We start from the raw sequence: 19459 nt of genomic DNA, 5'->3' as shown, positions 1-19459 counted from the left end.
GGTAGGTCAAAGAAACAGAAAATTTTGTCCTCAAAACATAACTCATTGTCCAGCCCACTGTAAAAAAATAAAGGTCATCTACCATTATTCTCACTGTTATTCTTTTTTTTTTTTTTTTTTTTTTTTTTTGCGGTACGCGGGCCTCTCACTGCTGTGGCCTCTCCCGTCGCGGAGCACAGGCTCCGGACGCGCAGGCTCAGCGACGCGCAGGCTCAGCGGCCATGGCTCACGGGCCCAGCCGCCCCGCGGCACGTGGGATCCTCCCGGACCGGGGAACAAACCCGCGTCCCCTGCATCGTTAAGCGGACTCTCAACCACTGCGCCACCAGGGAAGCCCCTTACTGTTATTCTTGATTCCTCTCCTCTAACCATTATGTCTTGGCTTTTCTCTTACCCATCATTTGTCATTTTTGAGCATTGATTACCCAAAGCTTTATGAACCTTTTCTGCTCCCTTTATGCTGAATTAATTCTTTTATTATGTTTTATTAATTTACCGGCAGAATTTTTTCCCACATTTTTATAAGAGCTTTGGCTCTAAAAGAAGCATTTATTATACATGTGCTTTAACCCCAAAGGAAACCAGAAAAAAAGTAAACTGGAACAAGAAATTAATTTTTAATTTACAGGGATATTAAGAGATGAAGTATGGTTAGAAAAAGATTTCCTGAAGTAAAATAACCATGCTGCCATTCAATCCTTGCCATGAATGTGGTTTGTCAAAAAACCAAATTAAATCCATTAAAAAAAATGTTCTGTGTTCTTTTAAACAAATATTTTTCTACAATTTCAGCAAAAGGAAAAGAGTCCATTCAAGGTAATGAATATTAGAGTGCTTACTATTTGTAAGGCACTGTGGTGGACCCTGAAAAGAATACTAAAATGAGTTAAGTCCCTGCCCTTGGTAGAGGGGTGTGTGTCTTTTTGTCTTTCAAGAAGTCTTTGCATAAACAAAAATCTGGGGTCTCAGAGGGAATCACATAAATTTTCCCACATTCTTGCCCTTTCATCACCAGCAGGTCATATAAATCACTTGACACCTTTAAAATCACAAAATCCCTGCCCTCCGGGAATTTGTAATCTAGTGGGGGCAAGCAATAGGCAAACAAGTAAAATATGTATGTGTTACAGAGAAAAATAAAGCAGAGAGGGGGCTTAGGGAGTTCTTAGCATGATGTTGTAGCAATATCAAATAGGCTTGCCAGGGAGGATCTTAATCAGAAAGAGACCTGAAATAATGAGCTGAGTGAAATAAGGGTGTTAGCCAAGAAAGATACCTGAAGCAGAACATTCCAAGCAGATGGAAGAGCAAATACCAAGGCCCTCAGTTGGGAGAGTGCCTGGCCTGTTCAAAGATGAATTAGGGGCTTTGAAGACCAGTGTGGCTGGAATTGGCCAACTAGGGAAAGAGCAGTAGGAGAAAATTTAGACAGCTAAGAAGTGGAGAGGCTGTGCGTTTTACTCTAATGTGCGGTACGCGGGCCTCTCACTGTCGTGGCCTCTCCCGTTGCGGAGCGCAGGCTTCGGACGCCCAGGCTCAGCGGCCATGGCTCACGGGCCCAGCCGCTCCGCGGCATGTGGGATCTTCCTGGACCGGGGCACGAACCCGTGTCCCCTGCATCGGCAGGCGGACTCTCGACCACTGCGCCACCAGGGAAGCCCTGTTTTTTTTTTTTTTTAAACCTATTAATAATTTAATAAAAAGCTATGTAAAAAGGTGTGGTCAGAGTGATGGGAACCAGCAAGGATTTCTAAGGCAGCCAGATACTACCAGTAGCAGAGGCTGTTACAGTTTAGGTGGATCATGATCAAAGTTGATCATGGCAGAAGCAGAAACACAAAAAGTGACTACAGCATCCGGTAAAGAGAGACCATTGTGGAATAGGGAGTAGTGAGAAATGATCGAATTCTGCATACATTTTGTTGGTGGAGCCATCAGGATTTATTGAAGGTCCAAAGGTGTGATGGGACAGAAAGAACGAGGCTAAACTGCTGTCAGCTTTGATTGGTCACACTCTCAGTATCACCGTTGTAAAAGGTGAAGATTTGTGAAAGTTCTAATTCTACGTTTTCTTCTCAGACTATTTAATCAGAATCTCCTGGATCTTGGCCTTGGACACAATACATTTAAAATGTTCTCTAATTATTCTTCTAAAGCCAACTTGACATGAGCTAAGGATTGAAACCTGCTGGCTCAGGTCTCACTTGAGTTACATGAAACAGGTCACGCCTTCAGGGTACAAATTAGGAGCACAGCCCTGTGCAAGGTACGTGGGTGGGTGGGCTCGTGAATGGAGAGATTAATCCCATTCCGATCCCTCTCGCAGAACGCAGGAACACTGCAAAGACATCTGAAGTGTCTTTAGCCAACCATGGAAGGCTTCCTGGAGGAGTCTGATTTTGACGAAGCCTTTCTTAAGCCTTTATCAGGAGGAAAAGGGGTAAGATGAATGGAAAAGATGATGGGGTGTAACGGAGTGGTAACAAGCACCAAAGCCAGACTCCTGGTGGACGACCGCTCCGCCCCAGACGCAGCCCCTAGGTAGTCGCTGCGCTGGCGCTCCACGAAAGCTACGCCCCTTTCAGAGAAGGACCGGCCCATTTCTGCCCGCTGCTGCCCCTCGCGTTTCCGGAAGGTCCTGATATTAGGCCGGACCCAACCGGATGCAGGTCGCGCGCCCTCTTCCGCTTGTATTTGGGTTACTTATACTCAGCTTGTAAGGAGAGGCAGGCGCGCGCGGTCTCCGCGCAGGCGCGGCCTGTGGTCCACGCTCGGAGTTATGCCTGTTCGGCACGTCTCCCGTGTCCGGGCCTTGTATCGGCGCATTTTGCTGCTGCACCGGGTTCTGCCCCCAGACCTCAAAGCCCTTGGTGACCAGTACGTGAAGGACGAATTTAGGAGACATAAGACCGTTGGTTCTGACGAGGCCGAGCGATTCTTGCAGGAATGGGAGGCAAGTAACTGCCCCCTTTTCTTCGCCCCAGATCTTTGAGGTCCCTCAGCGGTGTCCCGGTTTGTCTCTGGGAGAGGCCGCCTGACCCGGCTGGTTTCCCCGGGCCTCACGAGCTCGAACACAGCGGCAGCCTGTTCCGTTTGAATTAAACAGCGCAAAGCCGTTCAAACAATACTTCCCAAAGTTACGTCCCAAGCTGGTCTGTTTATCCCACAGGTTCCTCGCTGGAGCACATCCCGTTACAACAGCGTGTCAAGTTCAGTTCAAGTTTTGCCAGGCGCTGGAGGGGTGAGGATGGAGGTTACAAAACTGAATAAGTCACCGTCAAGTGCTTAAAAGAGCTTACCGTTTGGCAGCTTTTTTGTCTCCTCCAGTGCGTTGCACGTAGCAAGCGCCTATTGATAAATTAATGGTTTTCTCGTTACTAGTTTTCAGAGTTTTAAAGGCTTGTTTCTATAATTACTATTTTTAAAATCCCAGTGCTCTTTGTTGGGTCTTAATATTCTCAGTTGACTGATAACAGAAATCGGATAAGACTGGGGGTAATTACAAGCGGTGGGCAAGAATGCTGGTCAGAGGTAAGTCAGGTGAAAGTTGGTTTCTTCGTAGTCTCAAGTCACGTTATTCTGTTGAATTGCTCTGCATCATTGCACTAAATCTTAATCAGACACATGCGTTAGGGATTAACCCTTTGATTTTTCCCTCCCTTTTTTGAGTGAAGTCAAATGATATTCAGAGTGTTTCATTTAGAGTGTTTCGTGGGGTTGGGAGACATGCAGCACTGCCCCTAGTTATTTGCAAATATAAAGAAATGAATGAAATTGGCAATTAGAGCGACAGGTATTTGAAAGCATGAAGCAGTGTTGGTTTAAGAACTGAGGTAAGCAGTTCTTCAGCCTAAAAAGTTGATGGCTATAGAGATTATTGAAGTCTGTTTTTTAAAAAAAATCATAAAGGGTGAACACAGGGTGAACATTAGGGTGAACACCGAACTTTTTCACTGAATTGCAGAATTTTTTATTGTAGACTCATGTATGCTTGCAAGAGGGACATTTAGGACAACGGTGAAATTTAGAACTTGCCTAAAAATTATGTGTATTAGATGTAGTGAGGCTGCCTAGAGCCAGGGAAGTTGAATCTTAAAATGCAGACTGCTCTCTTTTAATATGGTAACTTGGTCTTGAAGCCAGAAGAACTGGATTCAAATTCAGGTACCGGCATTTATTAAATGTCAGGTCACTTTTCCTAGTCTTATTTTCTTATCTGTAAAATCATAACAGTATTTACAATATGCACCTCTAAATTAGTGTATGTAAATGTAAGTGACATCTTTTAAGCCAAGTCAGTTTGTGGCAGGACAGGAAGAAGTCTAGCTCTATGTTGGGAAGAAATAAAGGCACTTTGGGAGGTCCTAAGAACTGGGAAGCTTTTTAGGGAAAGAGTAGGAACCCAGAATAAATTGGTAATAGGCTAGAGGAAAGAGACATTTTTAAAAAAACTGGTTTTAAAAAAAAATGTGCTGATCAACTGAGGAGACTTGGTGTCAGGAGTTCAGCTTAAAAAAAAACAAACTCACAAAAAACCAAAAAGCTCTCCTAGTGCTATGTGGCATTTGGTCTCTAGGATTCTTTCACACACTTCTAAAATTGCTTATGAACTTGAATTTGCTTTACTTTAAAAGGCAAAGTTGGATATGGATACCACTGGAGAAGAGAAGGGAAGGGTCAGGAATATGAGAGGACTCAGTATTGGGAGGAGAGTTCCCTACTCCCTTTCATCTATTCCCTTCTGATCACAGAAAACTGGCAAATATTAGAGCAAATTCATCGGGGGAAATTTCTGTTCAAGGACCTTTGGGGGAAGGTAAGAGGAAAGTATTTCATTTTATCTTAAGGATAAAAATGTAAATGCATATTTACAGAGTAAATAGTGAATTTGTATAATTCCTTACCATAGAGAAAAAAATGTTAAGTTCAGGGAGAGATGTTTGACAACTGGTTAGTAAAATACCCCTTGTAATCTTATTCCCAAGCCTTTTAGGGGACAACTGTTAAAAGTGGAATTGGGGCAGGGTAGATCAGAGGGTCTTACTTATTATGGCACTTTTAAAGTTCTGACTATGCTCAGTTTTGAAGAATAGCTGTTTTAGGTAATGCTTTCCATTTTTCTTTCTGTGCCGACCCAGTTGTGGAGAGAAGAACTTCTTACCACTATTTTCTGGGAAATTAGAATAAACGTTGAAAATTAAATAGCAAGTAAAAGACCTTCGTGTTAGAATGTGAGACGAAACACAGCTCCTTAGGAGCCACTTTGAAAAGACTCCCTGTGTTTAATTTTTCATTTTTTTTGCGCCATTTATTTATGTCTGTTGCTTTCTTGCCTGGTTTCCATTGTTTTCCTTAAGTAGCTGCTTTGTTCTGTGTCTCTTGGGGGAGGTTTATAGTGGAAGTTTCTGTAAAAAGCAAAATGCTTAAACATTCTTTAAATAGTTATTGATCACTTATTGCCAGGCAAAGTGCTAGGCATTGTAGGACACACAATGAATAATATATTTTACTTTTATGGTGTACAAGTTTAGAGTATAATAGACGATTATAGTATGAAAGGGTGTCTCTGAAGTGCTATAGGGGCAAGGAGGGAATGGAGGAAGCTGAGGCCACATGTAATGTCTGAGCTGAGGTTTGAGCAGTCAGAGTTACCTTGTCAAGAAAAAGACTCTCTAGAAAGAGGGAATAACCTATGCAGAGTTATTGAGGTAAGAAACAGTATGACTTTTTCCAGGATCTGCAGTGATGTGTTTAGAATTTAGTGTATTACATGGGAGATAAGGAAGAGATAAAGCTAAAGAGGTGACAAGAGACAGGATATTCTGTTAAGGATTTTAGGTCTTTATTTTGAATCATTGAAAGATTTTAAGCAGTGGTGAAAATGGTTCAAATTATATTCTAGAAAGATCACTTTAACAGCAATAGAAAGGAATGATTGAAGAATGAGACAGATTGAAGGTAGGGAGAACTGTTAGGAGAGATGTAGTAATCCCAAATATGTATGTGCCTGAACCAAGACAGAGATGTTGAGGATGGAGAGTGGGTTTTTGCGTTACCCTTTTTTAAGGTAGAATGGGACTTGACTTGGTGACTGATACAGGATTAATTAGAGGGGAGGCCATAGAATGGATAACTCTCAAGTTTTGGAATACGATACCAATAACCAGAATAAGTATATAGGAGGAGGAGGTGGGGGATGAGTTCAGTATGGTACATTTTTGTGTTAAAAATTCTGGTGGGACAGTCAAGTGGAGATGTTTTGAGATATATTTACTCTGATACTCAGGAGACAGATTGTGGCTGGAGATAGAGATTTGGAATTCATTATTTGTAATTGATGGTCCAAAGGTGTGAATTAAAGTGCCCAGGCTGGGTATAACGGGGGAAGCTAGATAGATAGTGCTCAAAGATAGACCGCTAACATTTAAGAGTTAAAGAGAATGAAGGTAGTAGTGTAGTGCTGGAACTGTTCTGTTCTTTTCTTTTGCTGTACTCAGTTGTTCCTAAGCTACTTCTGCAAAGGAACATACTTTTTCCCTTCCTGATTATGTTTAAGTCTTTAGATTTGTATGATAGTATTTATCATAATATTTGCTTTTTTGTTTTGTTTTGTTGTATTCATTTTAGAGAGGAGGAAATGCTTCAAATTTCATGGAACTGTGCATTTGTAACTCGTGGGATACCTTATGAGTTTGAAGTGGATCATCAGATTAAAAAACTGTATGATTACGTTGCATGTCATCTATATTTAGAGTTTCCTTAACTTAATATAATTAGGGTTGGATGGGTATTTTGCAGTTTTTATAATTGTACGTCTCTCTTACCTAATTTGAGAACCTCATTTTGTTGGTTCTGAACATCCTGATTTGAACTTTGTATTTTAGTTTGTGGGAGAAAAGGAATGAATTACCTGTCTGTTCAATAGATGGATTGTATGTGTGGGGGATCATCTACCAAGTATGACGGAGTCATCTGGGAACCTCTTAGTTGTACTGTTTATTCCGCATGTTACTCAGTGTGGTGTTTTTGTGATGGTTTATTGGGTGGGGATGGTTTATTGAATGGTGATATGTCACACATGTGTGTTTTCCACATTAAGCTTTACCATTTAAAAAATTTTAGCCATACTGTGGTCCTTAACTAGTGGTTGAAAAAGGGGTGAAGGTGAGGATTTGAAACAGTATATCCTTGGAACATGAAATGTTTCTTTTTTTCATTTCTGAAGTATTTGGAAGCTTTTACCATATTTTTTGTTTAGAAATACTTAACTTTTATTGGTGTCAGTTGTGTTACAACAGTGCTTGTGTTATAAAGTAACTTAAGATGTTTTTAAAAATCATAGTTTGATCAACATTGCAAATATTATTGACTTTATACTATATTACTGGAACATAGAGGTTTGTCCTTTTATTTAAGTGATTTTAAAGTTATTGGAATTTATAGATTTAAAATAATGGTAATAGAATGATAGTATTAATATGCTAGTAGTTATGGTTCTAAAACAGATCTGTGTGTGTGTAGGGGTGTGTGTATGTCTATATACCACACAGACTTAAGAATTTGAAGTAAGTTTTTCCACAGAATTTAATAAAAGGATTATATATATATGCATAATATTGATTTTACTGGTTTACCTATTATTTTGTGAGATAAATTATTTTACGGTTGCTTAATAAGAACAGATGTCTGAAATTTTACATAGGGAGTATTAGAATTGATTGAAAGGGGCTTCACATTGCTTCAGTAAACTTGTTTTTTAGGTTAATGCTCTTAAGCTTTTTTGAAAAACCAAAGTAATGTATGTATGTTGTTAAAAAAAATTAGTGTGAGAGGGCTTATAATAAAGAGCAATATATTCTTTTCTATTCCTTAATTTATCTGTTCTGGGGACATTTTTCATTTTATTTTGGTGTCTTGCAGGTTTCAAGTTATCTTGTGAATTTGGTTATCCAAATTTACAAGTAACGCAATAAGAAACTGAGAACTCTGCATATAGGTAGGCTTGTTGATTAGAAAATTACTTTTAGGATCACAGAGTTTCAGTAAATCTCCCTTGGATTTGCTTCTTGCTCCTCATTTTCTTTACCTCCCTGGTGTTTGTGTTCAGTTGGTTCTGGCAGTTTGGCTTTATCTTCAGCTGTTATTCTCTGTTTTGTTTTCTAAGCTGTAGCTGCTTCTACTGAGGCTGTTTTATTAGTTAAACTTCTCCACCTGCTTTCCATTTTGAGAACCTTATTGAAATCTCTTGGCTTCTAATGGCTCCTTTCTTAGTCATTATGGATCGCTCCTTTAAAAGTTTTTCTATTAGTTCAATGGAGTTTTGGAAGGGAGAAGAAATAAGAAATAAGCTTCTGTGATTTCTCCAATCTGCCGTCTCAAACTGGGGATTCTCCGTGTTTTCATTTTAAAGATGAAGAAACTAAGGCCTGTAGAAGTAAAATGACTTGTTTGGTGCCACACAACTAGGTACGATGAAAATCTTGTGCTCTCACCTCGTGAAAATCAGTTAAGATTTTGGAAATTAATGTTTCCAAAAGACTATTCAATTTCTGTTTAATGTAAAATGATTATATATTTTTTCTTTGAATTTTGCTTATTACAGTTTATTTGTATATTTGGTTTGTTTTCCAGTTTTGGTATTTTTCCTAAGGGACAGGGAAGATTTTTTAAAAATCATGTTTCTACCTAATACACCTCTAGCATAATTAGGAAATGTTTGGGTAATGATTTATTTGTATGTTTATTATCCCAAGGTGCTAATTGCGACACATTTCTTTCTCAAAGATTTTTTTCATTAATGACAGAATAGAAGTTGCTGTAATGTAACTGTTAAACTGTTGTGCTAGTCAGGCACATATATTTCCTGTGTGATTTTTGGCTTCAGTTGTCTTAGTAGGGGAAGTAATATTTTACCCTTGAAATTACAGATGGACCAAAAAGTTCTCTTTTACCTCTATGATTATATTAGGAGATGAGTTAAAACTATATCAAACAGCTTAACCCACTTTACCCTTTTCATTGGCACCACTGATTTCTCTCTTTAATCTTTTCTTTTAGTTTTAGGGTTGTGTGTTACCATAGTAATACCACGGACAATAAAAATACAGTACATTTTATTTCTCTTTGTAATACTTACCATTAACATAAAGTTAATAATTCCTGAATTAAAAATTAGTTAAAATAAAAGGCAAATGGAATGTATTTGGGATTAATGTGATAGATGATTGATAGCATTAGTATAAAAAGAACTTAGCTTGGACTGGGAAAACACTTAACAGCTTTAATACAGGAATGGGCAAAAGGGACTCTAATAAGAGGTCATTCTCTGACTTATATATGAATTTAACTGCTGTGTTGAATGTATATGGTAATAGTGAAAAATTTAAATCAGTATAGATGTCCAGTGATGGCAGAAGAATGAAATTATAACGTAGCCATAATATGGATGGGTTAGTATGCAGCTCTTAGTAATGGTGTTTCAGAAGAATTAATGGTATAGAAAACTGCTCATGATACAATTAAAAATAAACAGTGTTTATCTTTGGGTGCTGGGATTAAGGATGATTATAATTTTCTTCCTTGTACCTCAGAATTCCAGATCATGTGCTACTTTCGTAATTATAAGAAAGTCCGTAAATATGATTTTAAACGATGCAGTTGGATATGCTCAGCATTTTTGTTACCAATCTTGTGTCACAAAGCATAGGAAAATACATACATTGAGTCAACTAGCACCTTATAAATATAGTTCCTAATTTTGCCCTTTAAATTTTGTAGGTTAAACTTAGACTTCTTCATGTTTAATAAATAATGTCAGTTATATATCTTAATTATTTCTTGCTGAGTTTTGTAAAATTAAAACAATCTAAATGTGTAGACTTTTTTATTCAGTATTGTAAATGGCCACTGAAATAAGAGAAGAAATAAAAGGCATCCAGATTGAAAAGAAAGAAATAAAACTGCCTTTATTCACAGGAGATATGATTATGTAGACAATTTGATGTAATCTACTAAAAAACTTCTGGAATTTAATAAGCCAGTTTAGCAAGGTTGTATGATACATGGTCAGTATATAAAAACTAACTGTACTTTTATATACTAGCAGTGAAAACTTGGAAATTAAACTTTTTAAATATCACTTACCAACAAAAAATATGAAATGCTTAGGGAAAATTCAGACAAAGGATGTTCAGACCTCTACACTGAAAACTACAAAGCATTGCTGGGAAAAAATAAACATGTATAGATTAAAAATTAAACTTTATCTAGTTACTGTTTTTTCCTTAACCACTAGAAGACATATTTAGAATTTAGAATCTTTAGGGCTCTAAACTGAGAGCAGAAAAGAGTCATCAGGGCCATCTATCTGGTATAGTTTTAAGTCTTTTTAAGCAACGTGAAGAATCTTCTCATGTTAATTTCTTAGAGATCATACTTAAATAGTCATAATTCATAATTCTCAAATTAAGTTGCTACTTAATAACTGTTAGAAATCTATTTTAATTTTTTGCCTTTTTCTAAGCATTGTAGAAGGTTGCATGAAGGCTGACAGTGTATTAGGACTGGCAGAGGAAATTGGTTAACTGTTGGTTTGTCTTCTGGCAAGTGAGACAGAGAGAGGATGGAAGGTGGCTTGGAAACCAGTAGGCTTAAGAAGGAGATTCTAGGTACGTTTGTGCCACCCAAGATTGTCATTGTAAGTTCTGGGAATTGATCTTGTACATTTGGAATTGGACTTTATCAGCATACTCAGAGATGATCGAATATTGACTTCAGATTCACACTAACTAAATTTATGTAATACTGAAGTATAAGCTAGAATGCTGATTTCTATGGGTTGGGGAGTGGGGGCTGATAAAGAGGGCTCTCCTTTTCCAGGAGTCAGAATATTCATATTTAGATCCAGGGACACTTCTTTCAGATGTGTCTCAGAATTTAGAATTTTTTAGATTTTAGAAAGGTAAGGAGTATGATTGAATTTTAAGACACACCCCTGTGGGATCTGGAGTGGTACCCTGTAATCAAGTACATTAATATTTCTGCAGTAAAGCATTTGACTGTTCATATTCAGCAGAGTAAATAAACGCTTCACATAATCCATTTAGGTCCGATTTGCTACCAGATGAGTTCTGAAACAGCTTTTGTTTTTTGAAACTTCTTTGACTTCAGAATTGCAAGTAAGGGATTGTGGACCTCTATTAAGCTTTCTAGGAAACTGAATTAATGCTTGGAAGGTTACCTGGTAAACACAGAATTAAAATAATGGGAACTGGGTAGGCATGAGAGATTTTTCATCAGGCCTTGTAGTAGAAAACATCCGTTTAGTTTACAGTAGAAAACACTGTGGGTCCTCATGCTTCACTGCCCTTTTTTCCTGGACAGTGCTGAACACACATTAGAAAGTTTGCCCCCTCTTGATACTTTATTTTTATTTTAAGCACATTTTTTTCCTGCCAAAACATTATTATTATTATCAGTGTGTTGATAGATTAAGCTACCTAATTGGTCTTCTGGGCCTGAGAGAATTCAGATGTCTCCCATTGTGTGTTGATTTTTTTAGCTCAGTTCCCAAGGGAGGATCATATTTATCTTATTTAGAAGTTTTTGGTCTTCCCTAATCCTAAATTAGTAAACTTGGAGCATTTCTAAAATAAATTGAATTTTGACTTCTAAGCTTTCAAACACTAAAATATTTATGCTTTATTTGAATAGATTTTAAACATGGCCTATTTTTTTTCAAAAAACATTTCATCATTATAAACATAAAAAAATAGCAGAATGTTGTATATTGTATGTTTAAGTAGCAAAGCTTTCTGGACTTTGCCGTAGTGACTCTTCACTTTGCTGCAGATGAAGTTGTCTAGTTTGTTTAAAACTATCCCATTGAATAAAAAAAAATCACACACTTCTCATAGGAACTTTCCCCTTTCCACACTAAGAATGGCAACTGATGGCATGGCAAATACGTATATATAAAAACAACTATAGGGCTTCCCCGGTGGTGCAGTGGTGCCAACGCAGGGGACGTGGGTTCGAGCCCCCGTCTGGGGAAGATCCCATATACCGTGGAGCAGCTAAGCCCGTGTACCACAACTACTGAGTCTGTGCTCTAGAGCCCGTGAGCCACAACTGCTGAGCCCATGTGCCACAACTGCTGAGCCCATGTGCCACAACTGCTGAAGCCCACGCACCTAGAGCCCATGCTCCACAACAAGAGAAGCCACCTTAATGAGAGTCCAGAACACCGCAACGAAGAGTAGCCCCGGATCGTTGCAACTAAAAAGAAAGCCCACACACATCAACGAAGACCCAATGCAGCCAAAATAAATAAATTTATAAACAAACAAACAACTATAATAACATCAGCATGCAGCATCAATGGGTCTAGCCTCACAGCACAGACCCAAAGCTCTAACCCCTCCAAAAGGTAGCTTGTTCACTGCCTCACACTTCCCAGCCTGGCTGCCTACTTATTCATTCTATAAGGTATAAATACGTACAGTTGATAATGCAGGATTTCTAGCCAATAACCATAGTTAACACCACTTAAAAAACACCATGAACATATTTAAATGCCTTTACTAGGCTAAGCAAGATGCACAGAGTGAGAAAAACGTCTTATTTTAAAATATTTGGAAATATATACAACTTTGATACAGTTTCAGGGTACTAATAACGACCTTGGCTACTTCATGTAAATTACTTAACATTTCTAGTACACTTCTAGAAACTGCAATATGACTATATTCGAATTTTGTAATTAAATCTAATGAGGGCAGAGCCATCTTAAAGAAGTTTGTTGTATTTTTCCCTACTCTGGAATTCATGTGGAGTTAGATTCTCAAGTTTATTTCTCTATCCTCCTCTTTCTCAGCCCCCTTCTTCCTCCTGTCATCCTCTTCATCTTCCGTTTTTAAGGCAACATCTGTCTCCTTTGCACCGTCAGATTTTCCTGAGTCGGCTAAACCTTTTTCCTATTTCTCCTTCAGCCTCACTACCTTGTTATTGTAAGGCTGCTTTTTTTGCTCTCAGATTACTCCACATCTGTTTGGTCTTCAGTGGAGGTGCCAGGGTTTGTGGATCTGATCTCAGCGTGGAACTCTGAACAGAACACTCCCAGTAGTGGCTACTCAGGAGCATTAGGATCCTTCCTGCTTCTCTTAGTTGTTCCAAAATGCTCCATTTCTGGATCATCAGATTTGGATTTCCTTTTCCCAGACATTGTCTTCTATATCTCAGAGCACTCCTTAGAAAGCTGCAAAGGAAAAATCAAAAACAAGCTGCAACGCTGATGGGGTCTCTTGGATTTTTCTTCTTTTGTACCTCTGGCTTGCCTGCACAATGAAGGCAGAGAAGACCCTTTGGTCTTTGGTTTCTTAGGTCACCTTCAGCCATATTGATTCATTGTTTGCTAGCCTCTGCGTGCAATTTTACTGCACACAGTAAAGAAACAGTTAACAAGAAACCAGTATTAATGATTATGATAGACATACATGTATATAGTTAAGAACTATATAAAATTTGTTTTCCTGTACCATTTTCAGCTATTGTATTTAATCTTTTTGTGTCACCTGCTAGGTTAGTCAAGCGATTGGGACAAAGATTGTAATAATAACGTTTTGGAAGCTTGATACTTTTGTAACTACTTTTATGCTATGAGTGCATTTCTGAAAAGTTGTTTATAAGTTGATTTTAAAAAATTTTAACTGTATTTTAAGTATACTGGCAGATTAACTATTTAAAGAAATTCTTTTGTTAATCCTTCTGTAAAATGAATAATCGGCCCATAATTTCCTTCTTTGTGTAAACCTGCATTTGCGTACATGAAATTTGTTTTAAATAGGGTTTGTCTACAAATGTCGATGCATGTGTCTAAAAAGAAAAAAATTTAATTTCTGTTTGTGAAGAACAAATTCAGATTTGGCACTTTTGATAAGTAAGACATACCAGATTATTTTAGTTCTATTCTTTTCAACTAAAGCATATTTTAGATAGCATTTTGCTATCAAAATATGCTCTACACCTTTAATGGGTGGCAAGAAGTTCATATGTTAAGATTGAACTGTAGTATATTTTTAAAGTATATTTTCTTAGTAATAGAGCTAGTGTGAAGTTATATAAAGTTTAAAAAGTTATTTAGTAGTTTTACCTTTTCTTGAAAGCATAACTGGAATCTCAAATCTTAATGATTTTTGTCTTTAAAAATTTTGCTTTATCTTAGTCTGTACTTACAGAGGTAGATGTATATGTTGCTTCTAATTATGTTTGTTAGCTTTCTACTTAACTGTAGTTGGGTGATACCCAGCAGTTTACTCCTCTGATACTAGGATGATAGATAACTCATCCTTCTTTTAGTTTGGATACTGAAATCTTGTTAACCAGTATTAACCATAAACAGCTATTTAGTCCACAGTATAGCATAAATGTGGTATATTTATGATGAAAAAATAAAAATGTAATTGCCATTGTGTAATATTTTAATTGTACTGTGGTTAAATAGACTTTTTCTGCAGGGCTGTCTGGGAGCCTTACTACTCTTTGTTATACTGTTTCTTTGGGAAAGTATATACAAATTAAAGTCTAGAGCATTGGGAACTTGGCCCCATCTCTTAGACCAGCCGCACAACCTATTGGATAATCAGTCAAAGGAGAAGCCCTCGTGATTTAACATGGGTACTGTTTGATTCCATGGAAAGTAAAGCCTTTCCTCGATAACTGAGGAAGAAGTCAGTGGGTTAGAGAACCCTTGGAAATGTCCTGGGATCTAGTAGAGACACGTCTTCTAATATAAATAAGGCCAGCCATTTGTTTGTTCATGGCCTTAACAAGTTGAGTGTCAGGGATAATCTAGAGGACATTATTAAGGGCAAAAACTGGAAAGAAAGCAAAGAATCAGGAGGAGAGGTTTCAGCAACAAGTTCAAGGTGGGACATGGAGAAATTGTTCCAAATGTAGGTCTTGAATTGTGTGAGGCTGGGAGGACTGGACAGGAGGAGCCCAACTGAGTTTGTTTGTTCACTGATTCATTCAATGCCTACTATTTTTCAGGGGATACAGAGCTTAATGGTCAGTATCCATAAGGAGTTCATAAGTGTGGTACTTGTCTGTATAAGATAGAAGAAAACTCATTGTACTCTAAAGAGTAGTAGTTGAGAATGTTGGTCTTCTGGCAGCAGGGCAAACAAAGAGTGGTGTGATTACAGGAGGAAAACTTCTCTTTCCCTTAGCCATTCAATTTATGATTGTTAGGCAGTTCTCTGTCACTTGCAGTTCCTTATTCTGACTCTGTTCTGTTGGATTTTGAAGATCTTTTTATCTTTGAGTTTCTTTTTAAAATATAATTACCCTATGAGAGATTCCATTTTAAATTATTGGCAGCTAGCACTTTAATGATTAACAGTGACATTGATTAACATCCAGCTACTTACTGTGTGAACGGATAATTTGATTAACCACTCTAAGCCTCAGTTTCCTCATCAGTGAAATGGGAATACCAACAGTACTTACTTCAAAGGTTAAGGATTAAATAAGATAATATATGCACAATTGTTGCCTTGTACATGGTAAGTTCTCAATAAGTGTTAACTATTTTAGCTGTAGCGTGTGGTAGGAAGGAGATTTGATAGGAAGGAGTTTTGAAGGTACTGAAAACAAATTTTGTAATTTCATTATTCTTAATTCTTCCTTCTTTCCTATCTTCCATATCCAGTTAGTTGCCAAATCTGGTTGATTCCTTTTACCATATCAGAACTCTGACCTGTTGTCTCCATTCTCTTTGCCTCTGGATGTTTGTAGTAATTCCTTAAATAATCTTGCCTTTCGTCCCTTTTAAATGTCAGCTTATAAAACACAACTTTGATCATATTATTGCCCTCGTAAAAAGCCATCACTGTTTTCCGATTGACCTCTCTTGAACCCAAGTTAAAAACTATGCAAAATCTGACTTGAATATGTTTTTCCTACCTTACATCTCAATATTCTTTGTCAAGTTTCCTAAGTTCCAGTCATACTCAACAGAGAATGTGGCCTTAAGTTGTCGTGGCCTCACTATTCATTTGCCCTAAATGTTTTCCTGTCTTTTTCTGTATAGCCAAATCCTAAAATGTCTTTCATAACAGCTCCAATCCTTTGCTATCAACTGTTTCTTGATTAATTCTCTCAGTAAAAAACAAAACTCTGTCTTCTAATTTTCTAAAACATTATTTTGTATTTTTGTTTTCTTCATGCTTTCTACAGTGTATTATAATTATTTGTGTACATCCTTTTTGATGCTAGTAGAGGGTAAATTCCTTGAGGACGAAAACTATGTTTTATGTATCTTTGTGTACCTTAAAGCTCCAAGGACAGTATTTTGCTTATGATAGATGCTCAGTAAATCTTGTTTTTTTCCTCCAAAAGAAAAATGTGTGATTTTTCAGATGAAGACCAAACATGTTGGATAAAAAGTTAACCAAATATGTGAATTATGGTTTATAAAGATTAATAGTTTAAGCAAAGGCTTTTAGCCTGATTATGGGAATCTTAAATTGTATTTCATAAATAAATGAGAATTCAGTGTTGTATTTCATAGTGTACTAGGCTTATTCCAAGCACTTTAATCCATGTTTTTAATCTAGATATGCTGTCAAGTCAGTAGGCATATGAATGCATGAATAGCTGGTTCAGGTTTTTTTTTTTAATTAATTAATTAATTTTTGGCTGCGTTGGGTCTTGGTTGCTTCACGCGGGCTTTCTCTAGTTGTGGCAAGTGGGGGCTACTCTTCGTTGCAGTGTGTGGGCTTCTCATTGTGGTGGCTTTTCTTGTTGCAGTGCACAGGCTCTAGGCGTGTGGGCTTCAGTAGTTGTGGCACACGGGCTCAGTAGTTGTGGCTCGTGGGCTCTAGAGCACAGGCTTAGTTGTGGCGCACGGGCTTAGCTGCTCTGCGGCATGTGGGATCTTCCCGGACCAGGGCTCTAACCCGTGTCCCCTGAATTGGCAGGTGGATTCTTAACCACTGCACCACCAGGGATGTCCTGGTTCAGTTTTAGATATGTATATATATATTTTTTTCTTTTTCCATTTAATATAGTGTTTTAAGTGCCTAAGAATGGAGAGAGATAATTAAAGAGTATTTAGGAAATTTAAGATCATGAACTGGGAGAGTCCTAGGACAGGCATAATTGCTAAGAATCTTGGAAACAGAAAAAGAAGTTGGGTGTCTGTCAGGCAGTTTCCTTAAGCTAAAATGAACACCATCTTCTCTCCGGAAGAAGAGAGAAACTAGGAGCAACTTTGCATAGTCATTTTCACTAAATTCTTCTGAGAATATTTACCTTGTTTACAACCAGATTCATTCATTCCTTCTAGTATTGACTGGAATACTCCAGTCAGATACAGGAATTTTTTGTGTAAGTGTAATTTCAAAAATTTCCACATGATGGCAGAAGATATCTGGAAACACGTTATTGAATGAAATTCAGAAAACTTCGTATTTCAGTTTTATCTGAAATAGTGTCTTTTCACATTTCTACTAGTAATTTTTACACTTGTATTGTCTGATAGAGATAGTTATTGGTATTTTGAACATTGTAAATGTTTTCACTAATTTTAAAATTTCAAAAAGAATAATTTTTTTTCCTGATTTCTTTTATATAATTTAAATTCATTTTTGAAGGTTTCATGGGTCTCCCCTGAATAGTGTTTTAAATACTTGTTTTGGTAAATGTCTTTTTTCTTAGTAAGCCAGTTTAGCGGAGATTGAGTTCAGTTATTTACTATTTATAGATAAATGTGTGAAACCAAATATGTGGACTTTTATTCAACTTTATGTTAGAAATTAAGGAATTGATTCAACATACATTCTTTTGTGTGAATACACCTCATGCTCTCTTGACTGTTTTGTTTTTTGCCTCCCTTCTCTATCACTGTCAGGTCTTCTCTGAAATCTTCCCTGTATTAATTTAAGAAATTCATTCATTCTGGGGCCTTCCCTGGCGGTCCAGTGGTTAAGACTCCACACTCCCAATGTAGGGGGTTAGGGTTCAATCCCTGGATGGGGAACTAATATCATGCTGCACAGTGTGGCAAAAAAAAAAAAAAAAGAGAGATTCATTCATTCTGTATATGTTTGTTAAATATTTACCATGCTTCACATAGTGCCCTCAACAATGATAATTGATAGTGTTAAAAAAAAAAAAATTCACCAGATGTAATCTTCATTTGCTGGAGTTCACAATCTTACAAGACAGATAGCTACCAAATACATTATTGTGTTTGAGTTGATGTTTGTGGTTCTTATAAAGCAGTATACTTTGCATAAAATTTTAAAGAGTATGCAGCTTTTACATAGTTATGGTAGATTACTTCTGAAAGCATGAATTAGAAGAACAATGACCTGAAAAACATCAAAATAAACATATGGAAATTTTGTGAAAATGTAAATAGACCAAGATATTTTGTTTGTTTGTTTTTTGAACACTAGGTGATAGATGATCTAGTTAAAAAAGAGAGGGGGGAATAACATGGCAATTTTTGTATTGGTTAGTAACATTCTGTTTTTTTTTAAATGATGTGTATCAAGAAGCTATTTTATTTTTACATATATTTTTTAACATCTTTATTGGAGAATAATTGCTTTACAATGGTGTGTTAGTTTCTCCTTTATAACAAAGTGAATCAGTTATACATACACATATGTTCCCATATCTCTTCCCTCTTGCGTCTCCCTCCCTCCCACCCTCCGTATCCCACCCCTCTAGGTGGTTACAAAGCACCGAGCTGATCTCCCTGTGCTATGCGGCTGCTTCCCATTAGCTATCTAGTTTACCTTTGGTAGTGTATATATGTCCATGCCACTCTCTCACTTTGTCACAGCTTACCCTTCCCCCTCCTCATATCCTCAAGTCCATTCTCTAGTAGGTCTGTGTCTTTATTCGCGTCTTACCCCTAGGTTCTTCATGACATTTATTTTTCTTGGATTCCATATATATGTGTTAGCATACGGTATTTGTCTTTCTCTTTCTGACTTACTTCACTCCGTATGACAGACTCTAGGTCCATCCACCTCACTACAAATAACTCAATTTCGTTTCTTTTTATGGTTGAGTAATATTCCATTGTATATATGTGCCACATCTTCTTTATCCATTCATCCGATGATGGACGCTTAGGTTGCTTCCATGTCCTGGCTGTTGTAAATAGAGCTGCAATGAAAATTTTGGTACATGACTCTTTTTGAATTATGGTTTTCTCACGGTATATGCCCAGTAGTGGGATTGCTGGGTGATATGGTAGTTCTATTTTTAGTTTTTTAAGGGCTCTCCATACTGTTCTCCAATTTGCGTTCCCACCAGCCGTGCAAAAGTGTTCCCTTTTCTTCACACCCTCTCCAGCATTTATTGTTTCTAGATTTTTTGATGATGGCCATTCTGTCCGGTGTGAGATGATATCTCATTGTAGTTTTGATCTGCATTTCTCTAA

General features: G+C 37.4%; 1 protein-coding gene across 3 annotated transcripts in view; it reads left to right on the top strand.

The window, feature by feature from the left end:
- Nucleotides 1–2732: 2732 nt before the first annotated feature.
- The window catches only part of SDHAF3 (succinate dehydrogenase complex assembly factor 3), a 71390-nt gene continuing 54663 nt past the window's right edge, over nucleotides 2733–19459 (top strand). Inside the window, exons 1-2 of one of the 3 annotated variants that reach the window (XM_024767094.1) lie at nucleotides 2821–2953; nucleotides 4635–4816. In XM_024767094.1, coding sequence (XP_024622862.1) covers nucleotides 2947–2953; nucleotides 4635–4816 — 189 coding nt within the window. In that variant the 5' untranslated portion in view covers nucleotides 2821–2946. Of the gene's footprint in view, nucleotides 2954–2979; nucleotides 3532–4634; nucleotides 4817–19459 lie in introns of those variants that run through there. The other 2 variants (XM_024767093.1, XM_024767095.1) reach the window with 2 other exon arrangements.

Source organism: Neophocaena asiaeorientalis, unplaced genomic scaffold (genome assembly GCF_003031525.2).
Source record: "Neophocaena asiaeorientalis asiaeorientalis breed wild unplaced genomic scaffold, Neophocaena_asiaeorientalis_V1.1 scaffold70, whole genome shotgun sequence".
Classification (NCBI taxonomy): domain Eukaryota; kingdom Metazoa; phylum Chordata; class Mammalia; order Artiodactyla; family Phocoenidae; genus Neophocaena; species Neophocaena asiaeorientalis.
This window is presented reverse-complemented; position numbering and strand designations above follow the sequence as displayed.